Below are 17,064 nucleotides of genomic sequence, written 5' to 3' on the forward strand. Positions count from 1 at the left end.
AAATCCCAGAGAGCGTGAAATAAAATATACCACAGAGTCTGACACGTCTCTTTCATATATATTTGGATCTTTTACCGGAAAAAGACGTTAATGGTTTACTATCAACAAAGCTTTATGATAAATGTGTTGACTTGAACTTGAAAATCGTGCATTCCTCTTTTGCAGCAATATACCTTTGTCACCTGCATACGGAGTTTATATCTCTCATCTGACTCGATTTGAAAGAGCATGTTCTGCATATGAACAATTTCTAAACTTGGTAAGTTATTGGCAAACACGTTGATGAAGCAAGAACATCATCAACCTCCTTTAAACTCATACTTTTGTAAGTTCAATGGTCGGTATAATGACCTTTTCAGCAAATACAATTTATTATTGAGTAAAATGCTGACTGATTTTTTCATACTGATTGTTAGGCCATTATTTTCACAAGGAGTTGTCAACAGGTTCTTTTTCGTTATTTCCCGAACATGAAAAGGAGGTGTGACCAGTCGGCAGGGGATGCTGACACTCCTCCATGGCACCTGGTCCCATTACTGATGTTTTGATGGTGCGTGCTGCTCCGCACCTATTTTGAAATGTTTAATGGACTTCTGAGCTCGAATATACTGTTCGTTATCTCCAAATATTTCATTTCTGTTACCATCGAACAACCAGGTATATTTTCTGTGTAAATCTTTTGTAGTCAGAATAATTTATGCAGTTGTTGACTGGGGTAGAGGGAAACAGTCGATCTGTTGGACCGGGGTGCAAGCTGATGCCCAAGGCCTTAGGCCGCGGGCAACATCTTGCACTCCGGTCCAACAGGTCGACTTTACCTGAGACCCCTGTCAACAACTGTTTTGTTATACTCCCATGCGCGGATCTAGAGGGGGGGTCAGGACCCCCCCCCCCCTGGAATTTACAAGATTAAAAAATGTATATACAAAAGCAAGAAAAAAGTTACCCTGGAAAACGCTGACCCCCCTGGTAAACGTGAATATGTGTGAAATGGGTATGAAGAGAGGAAGATTTTAGGAAATAGAAGTCATAGAACCCCCCCCCCTCCAAATAGGTTTTTCATGTTGGGGCGAGTTGAGTTGTATTTTTGACTGGGGTGGACCCCCCTGGAAAAAATTTCTTGATCCGCGCCTGACTCTTACCAAATCAAATTCATGTATTAAAAAATAGTAAAATTGTTTTGGGAGAGAGATACTTTATCGTGTTTATGTTTATGTGTATTTATCAATCGATTGTTGTCTTCAATCGAGGATCAATTATTATTTCAATGTCATGGGACTTCTCACATGATTTTTGTACAGCATAGCGGATGGGAACCACGGTTGTCTTTGCATACATGCTCCGTTCTTTCTTCCAATCGACACAATAGAATTTCCTCAAGTCAATATGCTTATCAATTCTTAACACAATTTATTGCAGAAGCGGTATACATGTCTAGAGACACTAAATATTCGCTGAGAATATTTTCAGTCGTTTTCACATTTTTCTTTAATATTTGCATTCTTACTGTCCCTAGTTTCGAGCATCGACAAGATTTGTTTCCTCTTTTGCTGCAGTAATCAGCCATTTCTTAACGACAGGTAGCCTTAGTACATAAGTCTTGGAACCGCTTCATGCTTCAACGGATAGTCTGTGACGTCATAGCTAAACGACAAGTTTATATTACTCGGCACTCCTCGGTTAAGTACATTTAACTAACGGTTATCCAGATCAGCCGAGGTTTGCCGAATGAGGAAAAGATAACTCAATTTAGCACCATATGACGTCAGTCTTTTCTAACAGTCAATTTTAACAGTTCCTTGGACCGGTAGGCGGGGAAAACAGTGGAATTGTTGGTTTTTTTAAAGTTAGGAATTATATAGGAACTGTTTAGTAGAGGCATAACAATATGTAATGTGATTTGATATACATGTATGTACATGGTATGAAAATACTGAACAATTAAAGACGTACGACAGAGAGTACAATCAAATACACTTAGATTGTATACCAATATACCGTATAACTGGATTTTTCTACGGGGTGCTATTTTTGGCGAAATTTTGCGATCAAGTCTAAATCGCAAAAAATTCAGTCGCAAAGAATACGTAAATAAAATTCGGAATTTTCAGTTGCGATCATCGAAGTTCTACTTTTAAAGATACCGGAAGTATATGTAAATAATGCCATTGCTCGTTTTCAATCGTATTTTACCACGGGCACTGGAAGTTAATGTAAATATATATAGTATGTGTATGTATAAAAAAAGAAGGGTAGGACACTCTTTTCGAGGCAAATTCGGGTTTGGGGTATTTTAGGCCTTTCTCAGAAGACTTGGCGCGATTAATCGTTCACTTATAACTTACTTTGAATATATGTACTGTTTCGTTCCGCTCCAATGCCGTCCCTTCGAAGAAAAAGATGTTTTAATACCTCCAAGTGCTTAAGAATTTCGCTAGACTGCCTGACTTCCGGTTTATACGCACTGAATATAAAGGTAAGTTCTGATTGGTCAATAATAAAATAAAATTTAATATTATTTCCCGTCACTAGATGGCAGCTGGATAGATATGAAGCGGCATATTCAAATAATAATGTGACCATGTGTAACCAGAAACAATTTATTTTGTCATGGTATGTTTAACGTTTGTAAAGAATTGGTCGCATTTTAAATATTTAAGCCTTTTAAAGTTAACTGTATGAGTAATGGAGAATTGAATTACAATATAACTATAACCAAGGCATACTAGAATCAAATTAATATACTGAATAAATATATAATATATATAACTATATATTTAATTTAGCATTAATTTAAGAACCCTCAATACACTGCACAATAAAGAGTTCTGATTTTTTTCTGCAGTTAGAGTGATCATGCAGCCCTTATATCTCAATTCTAAAAAATAGAAATTCACAGTATATCATTACACATGTTGATATTAATCTATTCACTATTAAGCTAAAGTATACTGCTATACTGTACTGTTGTGTTTGATTATTATTTCTGGGGGAGGGTGGGTTAAATGTCAAGTACCATATGGTGAAAAATAAATAGATAGGCTCAAAATTAATACCTTAATTTATAGAACATATTTTTCTCAATGTCCAAAAAACATTTTACACTGACCATGCACAGATCTTGAGTCCTTAATTCAGACTAAATCAATTCTTAGTGATTCAAATTCAAGAAAGCAATAAGTTAAGAGTTAACTATGGTACTTGATAGTCTGAAATAACACATTATATATGAGCCTAAAATATATGTAGAAAAAAAATAATAATCCTTGTATGATATGCATTATCAATATAACTTAATATGGTCGGGTAGCACGATCAGAATGGCCATGGGCCAAATGTTTTTGTTTTTTTTCAAGTTCAAATATTCCTGTCAATATTTTAACATGAGTAAGAATGACAAATTATAAACTCCTCTTCATTGAATTTGCTCCCATCAAATTGCCTTAATTGTTTTACAGTGAACAAACATGAGACAAATGCAATATATGTGTTCAGGCAATTTAATTATTTTTACAAGTATTGCAATACCAGTCAGAATTAAACTCATCATCATCCCCATCAACCTGTAAACAAATGAAATGATACCATGTATCACATATGTCACAACAAACACACTCATTGTCACATTGCTGGTCACATATTCCACACATGTAAACATCACTCAGCTGCTGGTCTACAGTTTTCTTCTTCTTCCCTTTACCTCCTTGTCTCCTCTTCCTTTTCCTGCCTCTTCTTGGATTAGATTTTTGGGTGGTGTCTTCTATAAATCAAAAATTTAACTGATGAGCATTTAATCAAAAAACATGGTAAAGAAGAAAATATTTATTAACTTTTCACTGATTTACATCTATATGAGATTTCAATAAAAAATAAACTTGTGTACTAAAATAGGATAGTGCAGTTAATTAATATAATTAAACAGATGAATGCCTGCCTGTCAATATGTGGGCCTCTATATGTTAAGAGAATGAATGTGATAAAGAAATTGAATTACCTCCCCCTGATGGACCTGGTCTGACTAAATTATCTTCATGTGATGTAGATTGACCCTGTACAGAGGATGTTTCTTCGGATGTGACTTTCTCTCCTGCTTCAGTTGTTAGTATTGCTGAGTTTGGCATTTTATCTTGGTCTTGGATGGATTTTTTTAAAGATGCGCATAACTCATTTTTTGTCATCCTGTTTGAAATACTCAGATTATATGCTTTACATAACTGCATCACATTTGATTTGGTAAATACTTGTAAGAAACTGTCATTGTCTAACAACTCGCTTTGGAGACGCAAATGGGATTTCTGCTTGCAATCGCTTTCATCAACAATGATAAAATTGAAATCCAGCTTTTGTTTATTTGCTTTGTCTGTTCGCATTCGGATCTATTTTCTGTGAGCCTCTTCTTTTTGTACTCTTAGCTCTCTTTTGTATTCCTGGCGGAACTGTGCGGAGGACATTTTGATATACTTTGTAAGAACTTCCATGTATATGTTTTCAAGACTCTCTTGATAGTCATTAACATTCATTTCGTCCTCATCATGAAATAGAGTCAACCAAGATTTCTTTAAGTCCTTACTTTCTTTTAAGCTAGAGTAGATGTAACTGTAAAAGTTCTGACCATACAAGTTCAAATTTTGGAATGTTTCGAGCTGTTGGATTTGTTGGTCTAAATTCAGGAAAAAATGAAATCCTTCATCCTTAATGCATGTCAGATTTGAAAGAGTAGTTTGTTTTCTCTGAATTTCAGCTAAGGAATCTTGATCTTTAGAAATTTTCGTTATGTAACTCTCATCACCTGCAAGCTGATCAAGAAATCTAATTTCTTTGTCTCTTTCGTTCACTTGTAATTTTACTGATTTTTTGTACAGATTGCTTGAGACAAAGGATTTCTTTCTTCGTCTGATTGTGGCAACACACCACCCACCTATGTATCTTGTTTTTGCTCTGCTTCCTTTAGATTGAACCTTCTTTACTTGAACCTTTGCTGCTTCTCTTGCTGTTATATATACTGGTTCAGAGGCCTTTTGGACAATAATGGAACGCAGCTTTTGCAATATGGCAAAACATACACGATACTGTGCTTTTGATGGTGTAGCAGAGTGAAATAATTTTCTCACTTGATTTTGGTAAGAATTGTGGCAACTGAATAATGTCACTTTCTTAAAAAATGCTGTAGTGTGTTTGTTCTCAATTTTCACATCCTTTGGAATAGTATCTTTGAAAAAGGACTGTAATTTGTCATGAATGTTATTGCAAAAAAGTTTTAATTCCATGTTGCGATTTTGAAGATCTGATAAACAGGTGTTAACGTTCCTTTGTTCGTTTGTAAAAGGCTCTGTGTATCGAATCCCGTCCAGGATACAGTCTATGTTGACATCATCTGGTAAGGGATTTTCACAAACTTGACCCTCTAAGTCTCTCTCCTCCAAACCCTCCCATTCTTCATCCCAGTCGCAGAAGAGATTGTCCATTACATTAACATCTTCTAATTCTTTTCTCAAAGTTTGATCTTCATCATCCTCGGATTCCTCAACTTCAGTTTTTGTTTCTGCTGAAAATGGCTCCATAGCCAATTTTTCCAAGAGTGGTGACATTTTGCAGCATAAAAAGTCAGGAAGAATGGGCAAGAATGGAGTGGAATAAAAGCTATTAACATCTTCTTTATGCTGCCTGACTAAATGTTTGGAGTAGTTAAGAATCCGAAGTCCTTTGATGCTTCTGCATCGCCCAACTGCTACCCCTATCTGGCCCGGATTAGTCATATACCGACAGTCAATTTCCACTCGATCCAAAGTTAGTCCCTGTGCCTTATGAGTAGTCATGGCAAATGATAGCTTTAAGGGAATTTGCCTGCGACATGCAATGTCTCTTTCACTCTCCTTGTCATAAATGGTAAAATTATATGCATAAATCTTTGTATTTTTTTTTTGTTTGAGGAAAGAAAACATCCACATAATTTTCACCAAAACCCTTCACTTCTCCACACTGACCATTCACAAGTGATGAAGATAAATTGACAAGCAGCATCACGGGAGCATTTATTTTCAAATAAAGTTTTGGTGCTGCACTTGAAAAGTGTGTCAATTTCGTGGCATCTCCAGAATCTGTTGATTTAAATATCTTTACTTCACCTGTAAAACAACACAAAAGTCTAATAATGTTACCATATACATGTACCAATTTGAAAAAGACTTGTATATTCCTATTACTCAGTAATAACCCATTTCAATTTTGAAGCGGCAAGGCTATGCCTCCCTGCATTTCCAGTCATACTGTAATAAATTGACAGTTAAATAAATAGGAAAATAAATGAATAAATATGTTTTAGAGACACTTACGGATATGATTAGAGGAGTTGTATTTATGAAGTCTGTCCACAACATGATACTATGTACTATGTACCCCCCTCCCGGTGTACACACACAAACCACCAACACCATGCACCAATGGTAAATGAAATATTAAAAAAATATTCAGAAGTCTTTCAGTTTGGAGTATATTTTCTTCCTAGTTAAATATTATTTCTGAATCCACCAGTGATAATCCTTAGATATATATCTTTCCAATTTAAATTCAAATTTATATTATTTTTGTTTCAGGATTTTGGAAAACATAGAAGAGGACACCATTGGGAAAATATTTTCCGATGATATATCAAAGAAATCTGGCATCCCAAAGTCTGACACTCTTGTTGGTAAACTGTTGTTGAAGCTTTTTAAACACATAAAAATATCTAAAGTATACAGGAATGGCAACAGAGTTACCTGCTACTCAGGTGTATTCTGGAATTGCAGACCTTCAGATGAAACTATCTTGTGGCAAAATGTCACAGACTTACTGCCAAAATCTGCTATGGTCCTACACCAGGATTTAGAAATGATATCAATTGGATTAAAAAGCAACACATACTGCAATGGGAGCTTCATTATTAAAGAAATAAATTTCTTACGACAAAAACATGATTCAAATTCAGTTACTTGGCAACTGAAAGTGCGTGGACAGAAAGTTGATTTAAATGAACTCTTCATTGACAACAGAGTTAATTCACTAAATGAAAGAAGCTTAACTCAAATTCTGAAGATTGTTGAATGTCTTGAACTATGTAGAGGATTTAAAAACAACTACTGTGTACCCTTTGACAGCAAGCAAATCATTCAGGAGAAAGTTAGTATAAATGAATGTTTGACGAGTTCATCTGAGTTACATTATCGGTCAGAAAGATGTCAGCAGGTGGTTCCCTTTCAGTCAGAGTAACAACTTTTTGTGTAAAAAATGTCAAAAACTGAAGTTAAATATTGAAGCAAAAGCAGAAAAAGAAGCTGAAATATATGACAATGACAAAGAAAATATGTGTTACAGACCTAATATCACTATCCATTCCAAAGGAGAAAACCATGCATTATCTTCTATGAAAGAATGTTCAGATCCTAAAAACCTTACAGACACAACAATTTGTAATAAAGATGAAATTTTTGTATCAGAAATTGATCATGCAGACTTATCAAACATATTAGAATCAATTTTCCCAAATGCATCCGACAAAATGAAACTGTTCTTAAAATCACAACATAACATTCTATGTTCAAAGTCACCGCAGGCTAGACGCTGGAACAAAGATGTTGTGAGTTTATGTCTGTCTCTTTGGATAAGGAGTCCTAAAGCGTACCAGACTCTGTTAGAAAGCAATGTCTTAGTGTTGCCATCTGGAAGGCAACTCAGACGATACAAGAACTGCATCCCACAAGAACCAGGTATCAATGACACCACACTAAGGTGGATGTATGAATCCGCAAAAGGACTCAAACTTCCTCCAAATGGATGGGTTGGTGGATTACATCATGATGAAACCAAAGTACAACAAGATTTAGTGGTGGAAATGAAAGGTGGTACACCTATTATAACTGGTTGGATTGATTTAGGTGAGGAGGCACAAAACCTGAGAGTAATGAAAGATCAAACAGTGACTCAGAAACTTGCAAGTGAAGTGATACAAATTACATTTGTAGGCTTCACAGGATTTCGATTCCCTATTTGCCATTATCCAACTGGAGGAATTAAAGCCTCGGAATTGAGCATCATAATATGGAATGTTATTGAAAAGCTAAGTGACTGGGGATTCCAGATAGATTACATTATGCAAGATGGCGGCGAAGAGAACAGGAGTTTTATGAACCTCCACTTCAATGAAAACCCAAGAGACACTTGCTACGGAAGCCCAAATTTGGTTTATCCACTGACAACAACATTCCACACTCAAGATTTTTCTCACAACATGAAAAAATTAAGAAACAGTATTCTCAAAAGTGGAGATGTTAAAGGGGTACACACAAGAAAGTTAATACTTCATGGACATTTCATTGTATGGAAGCAGTGGGAAATGGCTGTGGAATGGGACAGAACAATAAACGCACGAAGGATACATCATAAGGTTACAGATTCTCACTTACACCCAAATCTTGCTGAAAAGATGCAAAATGAGTTGGCAGAGACCATGCTTGACTCTGAAATGCTAAACCTTATGAAATCCTACCAAAACAGTCTATCAAATGGATCTGTTCTTGATGGGGCCATTGAACTACTAGAGAACACAAGTTCTTTAATCAAGATCTTCAGAGATAGAGCACTTGTGACGACAACATCAGACCCACGTCTTGCTCGTCTGAGGGAAATTCTTCAATGGTGGCAAGATTGGCAGAAAGAAGTCATGGAATCAAAAAGCGAAACTAAGCATAAAATGTTGCCATCGAAGCAGTGTGTGGAAGACATTGAAAACATGCTGCTTAGTTTTCCAGCTATTTGTAAGCAGCACCTAGAGATGTTCCCGGGGGCCAGTATAAAACCATCCAGGTTTAATAATGACATTGCAGAAAATATATTTTGTCAAGAGAAAGGAATGTTTAATGGTAGCAACAGTAATCCAACTTATGCAAATTATTGTAAAACTGTTAATTCTGTAGTACTCGGACAGTCGTTAAAGTCAAGGGCCAGGAAATCAAATGCTGGATTAGAATCTGCAAAATGTTTTTCCATATCAACAAACCAACCAGTGCTCAAAAAAAGTAAAAAATCACCCAAACAAAAGAAAAAAATGACATCAGAATCAAATAAGCTGCGAATAAAAATGCCTCGACTTTGAAATCCATGAAAATGATATACACTGAGTGAACAATATGTGTTTATACATTAGGTTTAAAACAATGTTTATGCTTTACTTCATATTTATTATGAAAAAATGTGATTTATAAATACCTTCCATGTCCATTAAGCTGTCTGAATTAAATTTATCAACATCAAAATTCCTTGCAAAGAGCTTTGTTGGTTGATTTCCAGGTGGCAAGGGCCTTTTCATTCTCTTTAAGAATAGATCAGTGTCATCTGTAAGATCACCCCTGCTGAGTTCATGGATGGCTCTGACTAAAGTATCTATTCAATAAAGTAAAATTATATATATGATTTCAAAATGTTATCTCATAAAAATAGTAATAATCATGATATAAACATGTCATATTTTTTTATGTTGTTATTTCAATTAATCAAATATCCTCATATGTCAAATATTGAGGTGGTGGGGTGAGGGTGTTAGTTATGTGATCATTTTATTTATATTGTTAAAATGAGAAATGCTGATGTTGAAGATGATCTAATTACTCTATGTAATTAATTTATTAATCTTATTGAAATTTCCCATAATTATTAGAGAAACAAACATCACTTGCCTTCTGTCTGTCTATGCACTTTCTGCAGTATAAATCTATGGAATTGTTGAATTGCAGGGAATATATATTCACCATTGTCACTGTATGAATTTGGTACAGGCTTTAGTTGATAAAAATCTCCCGATAAAATGATTTGCATACCTCCAAAAGGTATGTCACTGTTTCTAACTGCCCTACACAGAGCATCAATGTCTGTGAAAATTTTTAGTGACAACATTGACACTTCATCAATGAAAAGAATGTCTGTGTCTAGAATTCTTGCTTTAACAGGATTATAATTGTCATCATTACAAACTTTCTGTATAAGTTGAGTGACATGGTATCTGCCGTCCTGTAGTCCAAAAAAACTATGGACAGTAGAGGCATCAGGTAATACAGTGCTTGCTATGCCTGTGGTTGCAGTTATTTTCACTTTCTCCCCCCTATTCTTAAGTTTATAGTATAGTTTTTTGACTATGAAAGATTTCCCTGTCCCTGCCTGACCTGATATTACAACATTGTGGCCATTTTCCACAGCATGCTCAATCTCACATGTCAAATCCATCGTTTTACACCTTATTTTCCCGGGAAAACGTCATGTTGTTTATGTATAATGACATTGACCAATCAGAACTTACCTTTATATTCAGTGCGTATAAACCGGAAGTCAGGCAGTCTAGCGAAATTCTTAGGCACTTGGAGGTATAAAAACATCTTTTTCTTCGAAGGGACGGCATTGGAGCGGAACGAAACAGTACATATATTCAAAGTAAGTTATAAGTGAACGATTAATCGCGCCAAGTCTTCTGAGAAAGGCCTAAAATACCCCAAACCCGAATTTGCCTCAAAAAGAGTGTCCTACCCTTCTTTTTTATACATACACATACTATATATTTACATTAACTTCCAGTGCCCGTGTATTTTACAGGTAATTTACTTGATATAAACAACAATGATTGTTTTTCGAATAAATAAAACGAATTCCTATAGATTAAATATTTATTTGTTCCTACATTGTATTTCATGATTTATTTATATGAAACCCGAATAGCAATTGTCGGTTAGTCTATTCTGCGGCTTGATCGGGTCCTTCACCAGTGTTTACCAGATTTCAATGAAATATGTGTAACGGGACCCAGATTTTGGTTCGAGAGATAGAGAATTTCGAGAGATAGAAGTTCGAGAGATCAGGAGTAAATTTGCTTAGTTTATATATAGAGGAAAAAAACGGAACCGGAGGTTCACTTCGAGAGATCGGAGTTCAAGCCATCGAGAGTCAGCTGTATTTTAAATTGCTTTGGTTTGCTCAATAAAAAATAAAAATAGACTTTTTTATCTAAATGTCTAGTAATAAAATTCAATAAAAATAGACTTTATTGTCAAAGTGAAATCGCAAAAATTAAAATCGCAAAAAATAAATATACCTATTTCAGGATCAAATCGCAAAAATTTGCACCCGCATTAAAAACCAGTTATACGGTACTTAAGATAATGATGGGAGACACCAAATCTGAGCCAAAGGTAAAGGTTTTTGCATATTCTCAAGACATAGAAATATTTCTCTTCTTGAGAGAATTTTCAAACTTCTAAAAAAGAAACAGAGAAAAAAAGTGTCTTATGTCTTCAGAGTGAAATATAATGGAAACATTGTGACACTATTTAGTGCCAGAAATAGAGAAAACTTCGATCCGTTTCTAAAACTGAAAACAGTAAAAAAAAAAAAACTGAATCGAGAAATTCAGCAATTTGCCTTGACGTGGATTTTAACTCGCCTTTTAGATATCGACGTCGTTTTATCAATTTTAAACAATTGTTACTTCCTTTCCTACGAGGAGTTATCAAGAACGGTGGTGGATAGACGCACTAAAATTACAACTGCATCAGGTACATCTATGTCAATGAATTTTCAAAGTTTTTTTAAACCAATCTTTCCACATAATTAATTTTAAGACACTTATTTAAAACTTAATATTAATAGGTAATTTTTTGTAAACATTAAAATGACCACGTGGCACAAAAACTTTCAAAAATACGACGTTTTTCAACCCTAAGTTCTATATGTACCATGGAGACACATATTTAGATAAAAACATATGTTTCCAAATTTCATTTCCGTTAAACTTGCGTGATATATGGCACATTTGCCTCGTCCTGTAGAAACTGAATTCAGTCAAGCAAGTTAAAATTGACAAAGTCAAGTGAGTTTTTTATCGTTTAAATTGTAAAATGCAATTTACAAAATAAGCTGTTGAAAAAATCCATGTCACGTAGACAATATGAAACTCGATGAATTTGGTATATCGTCGAGAAAGATGTTTTGGGCAAGAGAGAGTGGGCTTGGAGAATCTTGGACTTCAAACGTCATAAAATTTTCGGCGATAACATTGACGATAAAAGTGTTTTTTAGGTTGCCTGAGTAAACTCAGGTGACCTATTGCTATCCGTTTTCGTCCGTCGTCGTGCGTTAACATTTGAACATTTTCCGCTTCTTCTCTGAAACCACAGTACCAATTTCAACCAAATTTGGCATAAAGCATCTATGGATAAAGGGGAACAAAAATTGTTAATTTTATGATCCCTGCCTCCCTGGGGCCTGAGGGGTGGGTCCAAAACCACTAAAATTAATGCAATCTTTAAAATTCTTCTTCTTTACTCCTGGACATCAAGCAGTCAAACTGTTTGCATGATTGTAATCAGCATTAAGTCCTCTACGTTTATAGTGAAAATGCATTATCTCTTTAAAAATCTTCTTTTCTGCTCCTGGATATTAAATAAACTAAGTACATAGTTATGATGAGCATATATAAATAGGACTTTAAATATAGCATTTTATTGTTATACCCCCGCTTGAAAAGCGGGAGGGTATATAGTTATCGTTAATTCCGTCCGTCTGTACGTCCGTCCGTCCGTCTTTTACGCTTTGGGGTACCCATCTCTTATCCGCAACTCCTCTCATACCACTGAATGAAATTTGATGAAACGTTCACAGAATCCTTATTACATATTGCCATTGTGCACTTCCTATTTTACATTTTGATCCGACACATATTTTGGGTTTTCCGGCCACAGCAAAACATGGACTTTGCCATTATTACCACACATGGATGGCGCAGGGTATCATTTAGTGAGCTCATTGCTCACAGTACCTCTAGTTTATATTAACATATAAGTGAGCAAAAAGCTTCTATTAAGCTTCTAAATTGTATGAGGAAAAAAGATTATTTCAGATATTACATTGACAATTTTCCAGATTTATGCAGTAATGTTTCATTATAAATAATATTTTGCTTATATGTTTCCAACCTTATTCAATTTTTAAGAACATTTTCTACGAATTTTTTTTAAAACCAAGGCCAGCCACTTAGATAATTGATATTGCAAGGTTTTAAAAAGTCTCAATTAAAGTTTATATTAGTAAAAATATTAAGTAAAAATGTAGCTGACTTGTTTCATACAAAATGAGCAGGTCTCTGTTTGACAACGTGATGTTTTGTCTGCCTGATCAATACATACGATTCATTGCGAATGTGATCGATTAACAGGGGATACCCACTATCCTCTCCATAACACATGATACCAGTTTTGAAATTTCATGTTTTATGGCCTGTTATCAGTTTGTATATTAATGGTAGATTTTTATTTATATCCATCACTGTTCGTTATCTTTTCGTTGATAAAAACACGAATGTAGCAGGTGAAGATGACAGTAATAAATCACAAAAAACCCAGTAATACAACAAGGGGAAAACACGGACCCCTGGAAATTCCTGTGTTTCTGGTGTCAGTTGCCAAGGAAGAGTAATAATCCACTCTCGACAGGTAACAAACGCCACATGCCTAATGACTGTGACGTATTGGAACCTAATGACCACAGCATTTCTTTGCATTTCTACCCGGTAATCGTAAATTCAAACAAAAGGCAAAATGTTGAAATAAAGTGGTCAAACTTCCGCCAGAATTCGTATCTTTGAAGATGATGCCTCGATGTGGAGTAGGATATAGTCGTAAGAATGTAATGGGAGCATAAAATAAGGGAGGACCTTTTTCGAAGCACTACGCATTATTTTTTCAGAAATAAAAATTAAAAAAGGTCAACTGATCCAATATCTACTGAACAACGTAACACTTCTTTTTTTCTTTAATTAGAAAATAGTCCTTTTGAGACCTTCTCAGACCTGTTGTAAAGATTTAGCTCTAAATACGGAATCCTGAATGTTTTATAGACGTTTAAACATTAAATCCGAAATAAAAATAATTAATTCGATGAGTAAGGATGAACCAGCAAACTCTCTTTAAACTTGCGTACTAGTATATACTCGCCTACAAGTCGGTTTTTTGGGAGTTATACATTGGTCGACTTATAGGCGAGTCATAAAGAGATTAGTATTTTTCAAGAGGCTGAAATGTAGTATTTATACCCCCCGCTTAAAAAGTGGCAGGGTATATATAGTAAACAGGATTTCCGTCTGTTCGTCCGTCCGTCCGTCTGTTACGCTTTATCTCTTATCCGCAACTCCTCTTATACTAGTGACTGAAATTGAATTAAACTTTCACAGAATCTTTATTACATATTGCCATTGCGCACTTCCTAGTTTACTTTTTTATTCGACACGTATTTTGGGTTTCCCATAGCAAAACATGGAAATTGCAATTATATGTTTACCTATGACGTCACATATAGAAGCTTCTGGATAACATTTGATACAGATAGGACGAGTTATTCTTCTTTACACATTACCGTAAAACAATATATATCAACACATGGACATGGGAGGCGGGGGGTATCATTTAGTGAGCTAATTGCTCACAGTACCTCTAGTTATATATCGCCATTGTGCAATTCCTATTTTACTTTTTGATCCGACACATATTTTGGGTTTCCCGGCCAGAGCAAAACTTGCTCTTTGTCATCAGTTATATATCAATATATCCATATTGGAGGCAGGGGGTATCATTTAGTGAGCTCATTGCTCACAGTACATCTAGTTTATTTGAATTTCCGACGATTATCGAAGAAAATGTATGGATATATATTCTGAAATTTTACAAATAAAGCGCAAGTATTAACAATTTTTTATAATTTTATTTGTATCTTAAGTGAGCATTACTTTTTATACCCCCGCTTGCAAAGTGGGAGGGTATACTGTAATCAGTATGTCCATCCGTCTGTACGTCCGTCCGTCCTTCTGTCTGTTACGCTTTGGGATACCCATTTCTTATCCGCAACTCCTCTTATACCAACGAGTGAAATTTAATGAAACTTTCACAGAATCTTTATTACATATTGCCATTGTGCAACCCCTTTTTTATTTTTTGATCTGACACATATTTTGGGTTTCCCGGCCAAAACAAAACATGGACTTTGCCATAATAGTCATATGGGGCGGGGGCATCATTTAGTGAGCTCATTGCTCACAGTATCTCTAGTTTGTTTAATAATTCAAGATTAAATATAAGTGTCAGTACGAAAAATACCAATTGAAACTAGATTAAAACATCAATGAATTTAATGGAAATTGTTACCCGATTTGGCAAAAAAATTGTACCGACTAATAAGCGGGTCAATAGCAAATTCCACCAAAATAACGTCAAAAAATACAACCGACTTATAGGCGGACCGACTTATAGGTAATGTAAACTTGCACAATAACTATAGTACCTTGTGAATTTCCAGATGTAATTCAAGTGTTTCTTTGCACCAATTGCAATGTTATCATTGTTTAAGTAAACTTCACCCCCTATTTAAAGAATTAGATAAAGGAGGGATTACAAACCAACTTCTGGTCAAAATTTTCTTTGTTCTTTCCAGAAGGATTACGTGTCTGTGTCATACAAGTACAGTATCAATAGTTTTAATACAGCATATTAACAAGATTTTTCAAAGGAATGTACCTATGTATCAATTTACATTTTAATTCTGCTTCTCTTTTGTATTTGGCTAGGACTTACTTAAATGCAAACAAGTAATAGGCTTTATAATTTTATCAGTGAATCATATAATAAAACAATTGCTGTTTTTTGGTCAATACAATGATTTACTAAAGCCATTTTCAATGTACAATATTCACCTCGCCCTTAGGGCTCGGTGAATATTGTACTCCTCAGATGGCTAGATCATTGTATTTACCTCAAAAAACAGCAATAATTGTATAATATTAAGTTCATAGGCGTCGAAAGCAAATTGAAAGGGGGGCTAATTGAAAGGAGGGGGGGGGGGGGGTGGGTAGCTAAACCAGCTAAAAAAGTAAAACCCAAATTTTAAGTGCATATTTAAATATATATATTTGCAAAAAAAAAAAGCGGGAGGGCTAAGCCCCCCCTATCTCTCCCGGTTTCGACGCCTATGTAGTTCATACTTTCCAAATTATATCAATGGCATAAAGAAAATAATTCCATAGGCATTGGATCTTAAAAGCATAAAGTAATAAAGTAATAAAGAACAACATATATTTTAAGGTCACACATGTATACAATATCATTTACATGTGTTTGAAAATTGATCTTATTTTAATTGTGAATGTTTTACAATGAGAGAGAGAGAGAGAGAGAGAGAAAGAGAGAGAGGGAGAATTAAAAACAATAGTCATGTTTTAAGTCGCTGTATTTTTTTTAAAAAGGGCATAAATTAGCAGAGAGGGTGATAAAACATAATGATAATCAAGGTAATCAATGCAAAGATTTCATTTAGTGTCTTGCATAGATGTTTTTAATTTTGATCTTTAAGACTAGAAAAAAACCTTTTTAGTAAAATATTTATAATCCAATAGCAATTTATTCACTTCATATATATTCAATTGCAATAAAACTAGAGGTATTGTGAGCAATGAGCTCACTAAATGATACCCCCCGCCTCCCATATGAATATACATGTAATGGCAGTGTCCATGTTTTGCTCTGGAAAATTCAAAATATATGCCAGATCAAAAAGTAAAATAGGAAGTGCACAATGGCAATATGTAATAAAGATTCTGTGAAAGTTTCATTAAATTTCCTTCAGTGGTATGAGAGGAGTTGCGTATAAGAGATGGGTACCCCAAAGCGTAACAGACGGACGGACGGACAGACAGACGGATCCTGTCCGGACGGACGGACAAACGTACAGACGGACGCAAATACCGATTATTAAGTTCGTGCGACATTCGCGGAACTTCGTAGTACTCGCGACACTACGAGAGTCTTACGAGTTACTTTGAGTGTCCTTCGAGTTTTTGCGAGTGTCTCCCGAGTTACTGCGATTGTCTTACGAGATACTGCGAGTGTTCTTCGAATTGATAAGAACATAGTACGACTTTCCCGCGAATATGATACGAAAAAGGACGATTGATGGCAAGTGCTGCACGAAAACTATGCGACTGAACTACGAGTTAATACGATG

At 35.1% G+C, this 17,064-nt stretch overlaps 2 protein-coding genes across 4 annotated transcripts in view; one reads left to right on the forward strand and one right to left on the reverse strand.

The window, feature by feature from the left end:
• Positions 1 to 3,216: 3,216 nt before the first annotated feature.
• LOC134260151 (uncharacterized) lies at positions 3,217 to 9,415 on the reverse strand. The gene is made up of 3 exons (XM_062742739.1): positions 9,244 to 9,415; positions 3,995 to 6,125; positions 3,217 to 3,760 (listed from the first exon to the last, which is right to left on the reverse strand). The coding sequence occupies exon 2, from the start codon at positions 5,946 to 5,948 to the stop codon at positions 4,377 to 4,379; it is 1,572 nt and encodes a 523-aa protein (XP_062598723.1). The 5' UTR covers positions 5,949 to 6,125; positions 9,244 to 9,415; the 3' UTR covers positions 3,217 to 3,760; positions 3,995 to 4,376.
• A 2,121-nt stretch (positions 9,416 to 11,536) lies between these two features.
• Positions 11,537 to 17,064, forward strand: part of LOC134260144 (uncharacterized) — a 93,673-nt gene continuing 88,145 nt past the window's right edge. The window contains exon 1 of one of the 3 annotated variants that reach the window (XM_062742729.1): positions 11,537 to 11,573. The gene's annotated coding sequence lies outside the window, so the exon portion shown is untranslated. Of the gene's footprint in view, positions 11,574 to 15,454; positions 15,525 to 17,064 lie in introns of those variants that run through there. The other 2 variants (XM_062742730.1, XM_062742728.1) reach the window with 2 other exon arrangements.

The sequence above is a fragment of the Saccostrea cucullata genome, unplaced genomic scaffold (assembly GCF_032062105.1).
Source record: "Saccostrea cucullata isolate Sc308-1 unplaced genomic scaffold, CSIRO_AGI_Scuc_v1 ctg1941, whole genome shotgun sequence".
In the NCBI taxonomy this organism is placed as follows: domain Eukaryota; kingdom Metazoa; phylum Mollusca; class Bivalvia; order Ostreida; family Ostreidae; genus Saccostrea; species Saccostrea cuccullata.

Bases quoted from the DNA above. Each gene is read 5' to 3' on its own strand.
- LOC134260151 (XM_062742739.1), bottom strand. From the start codon at position 5,948: ATGTGGATGTTTTCTTTCCTCAAACAAAAAAAAAATACAAAGATTTAT.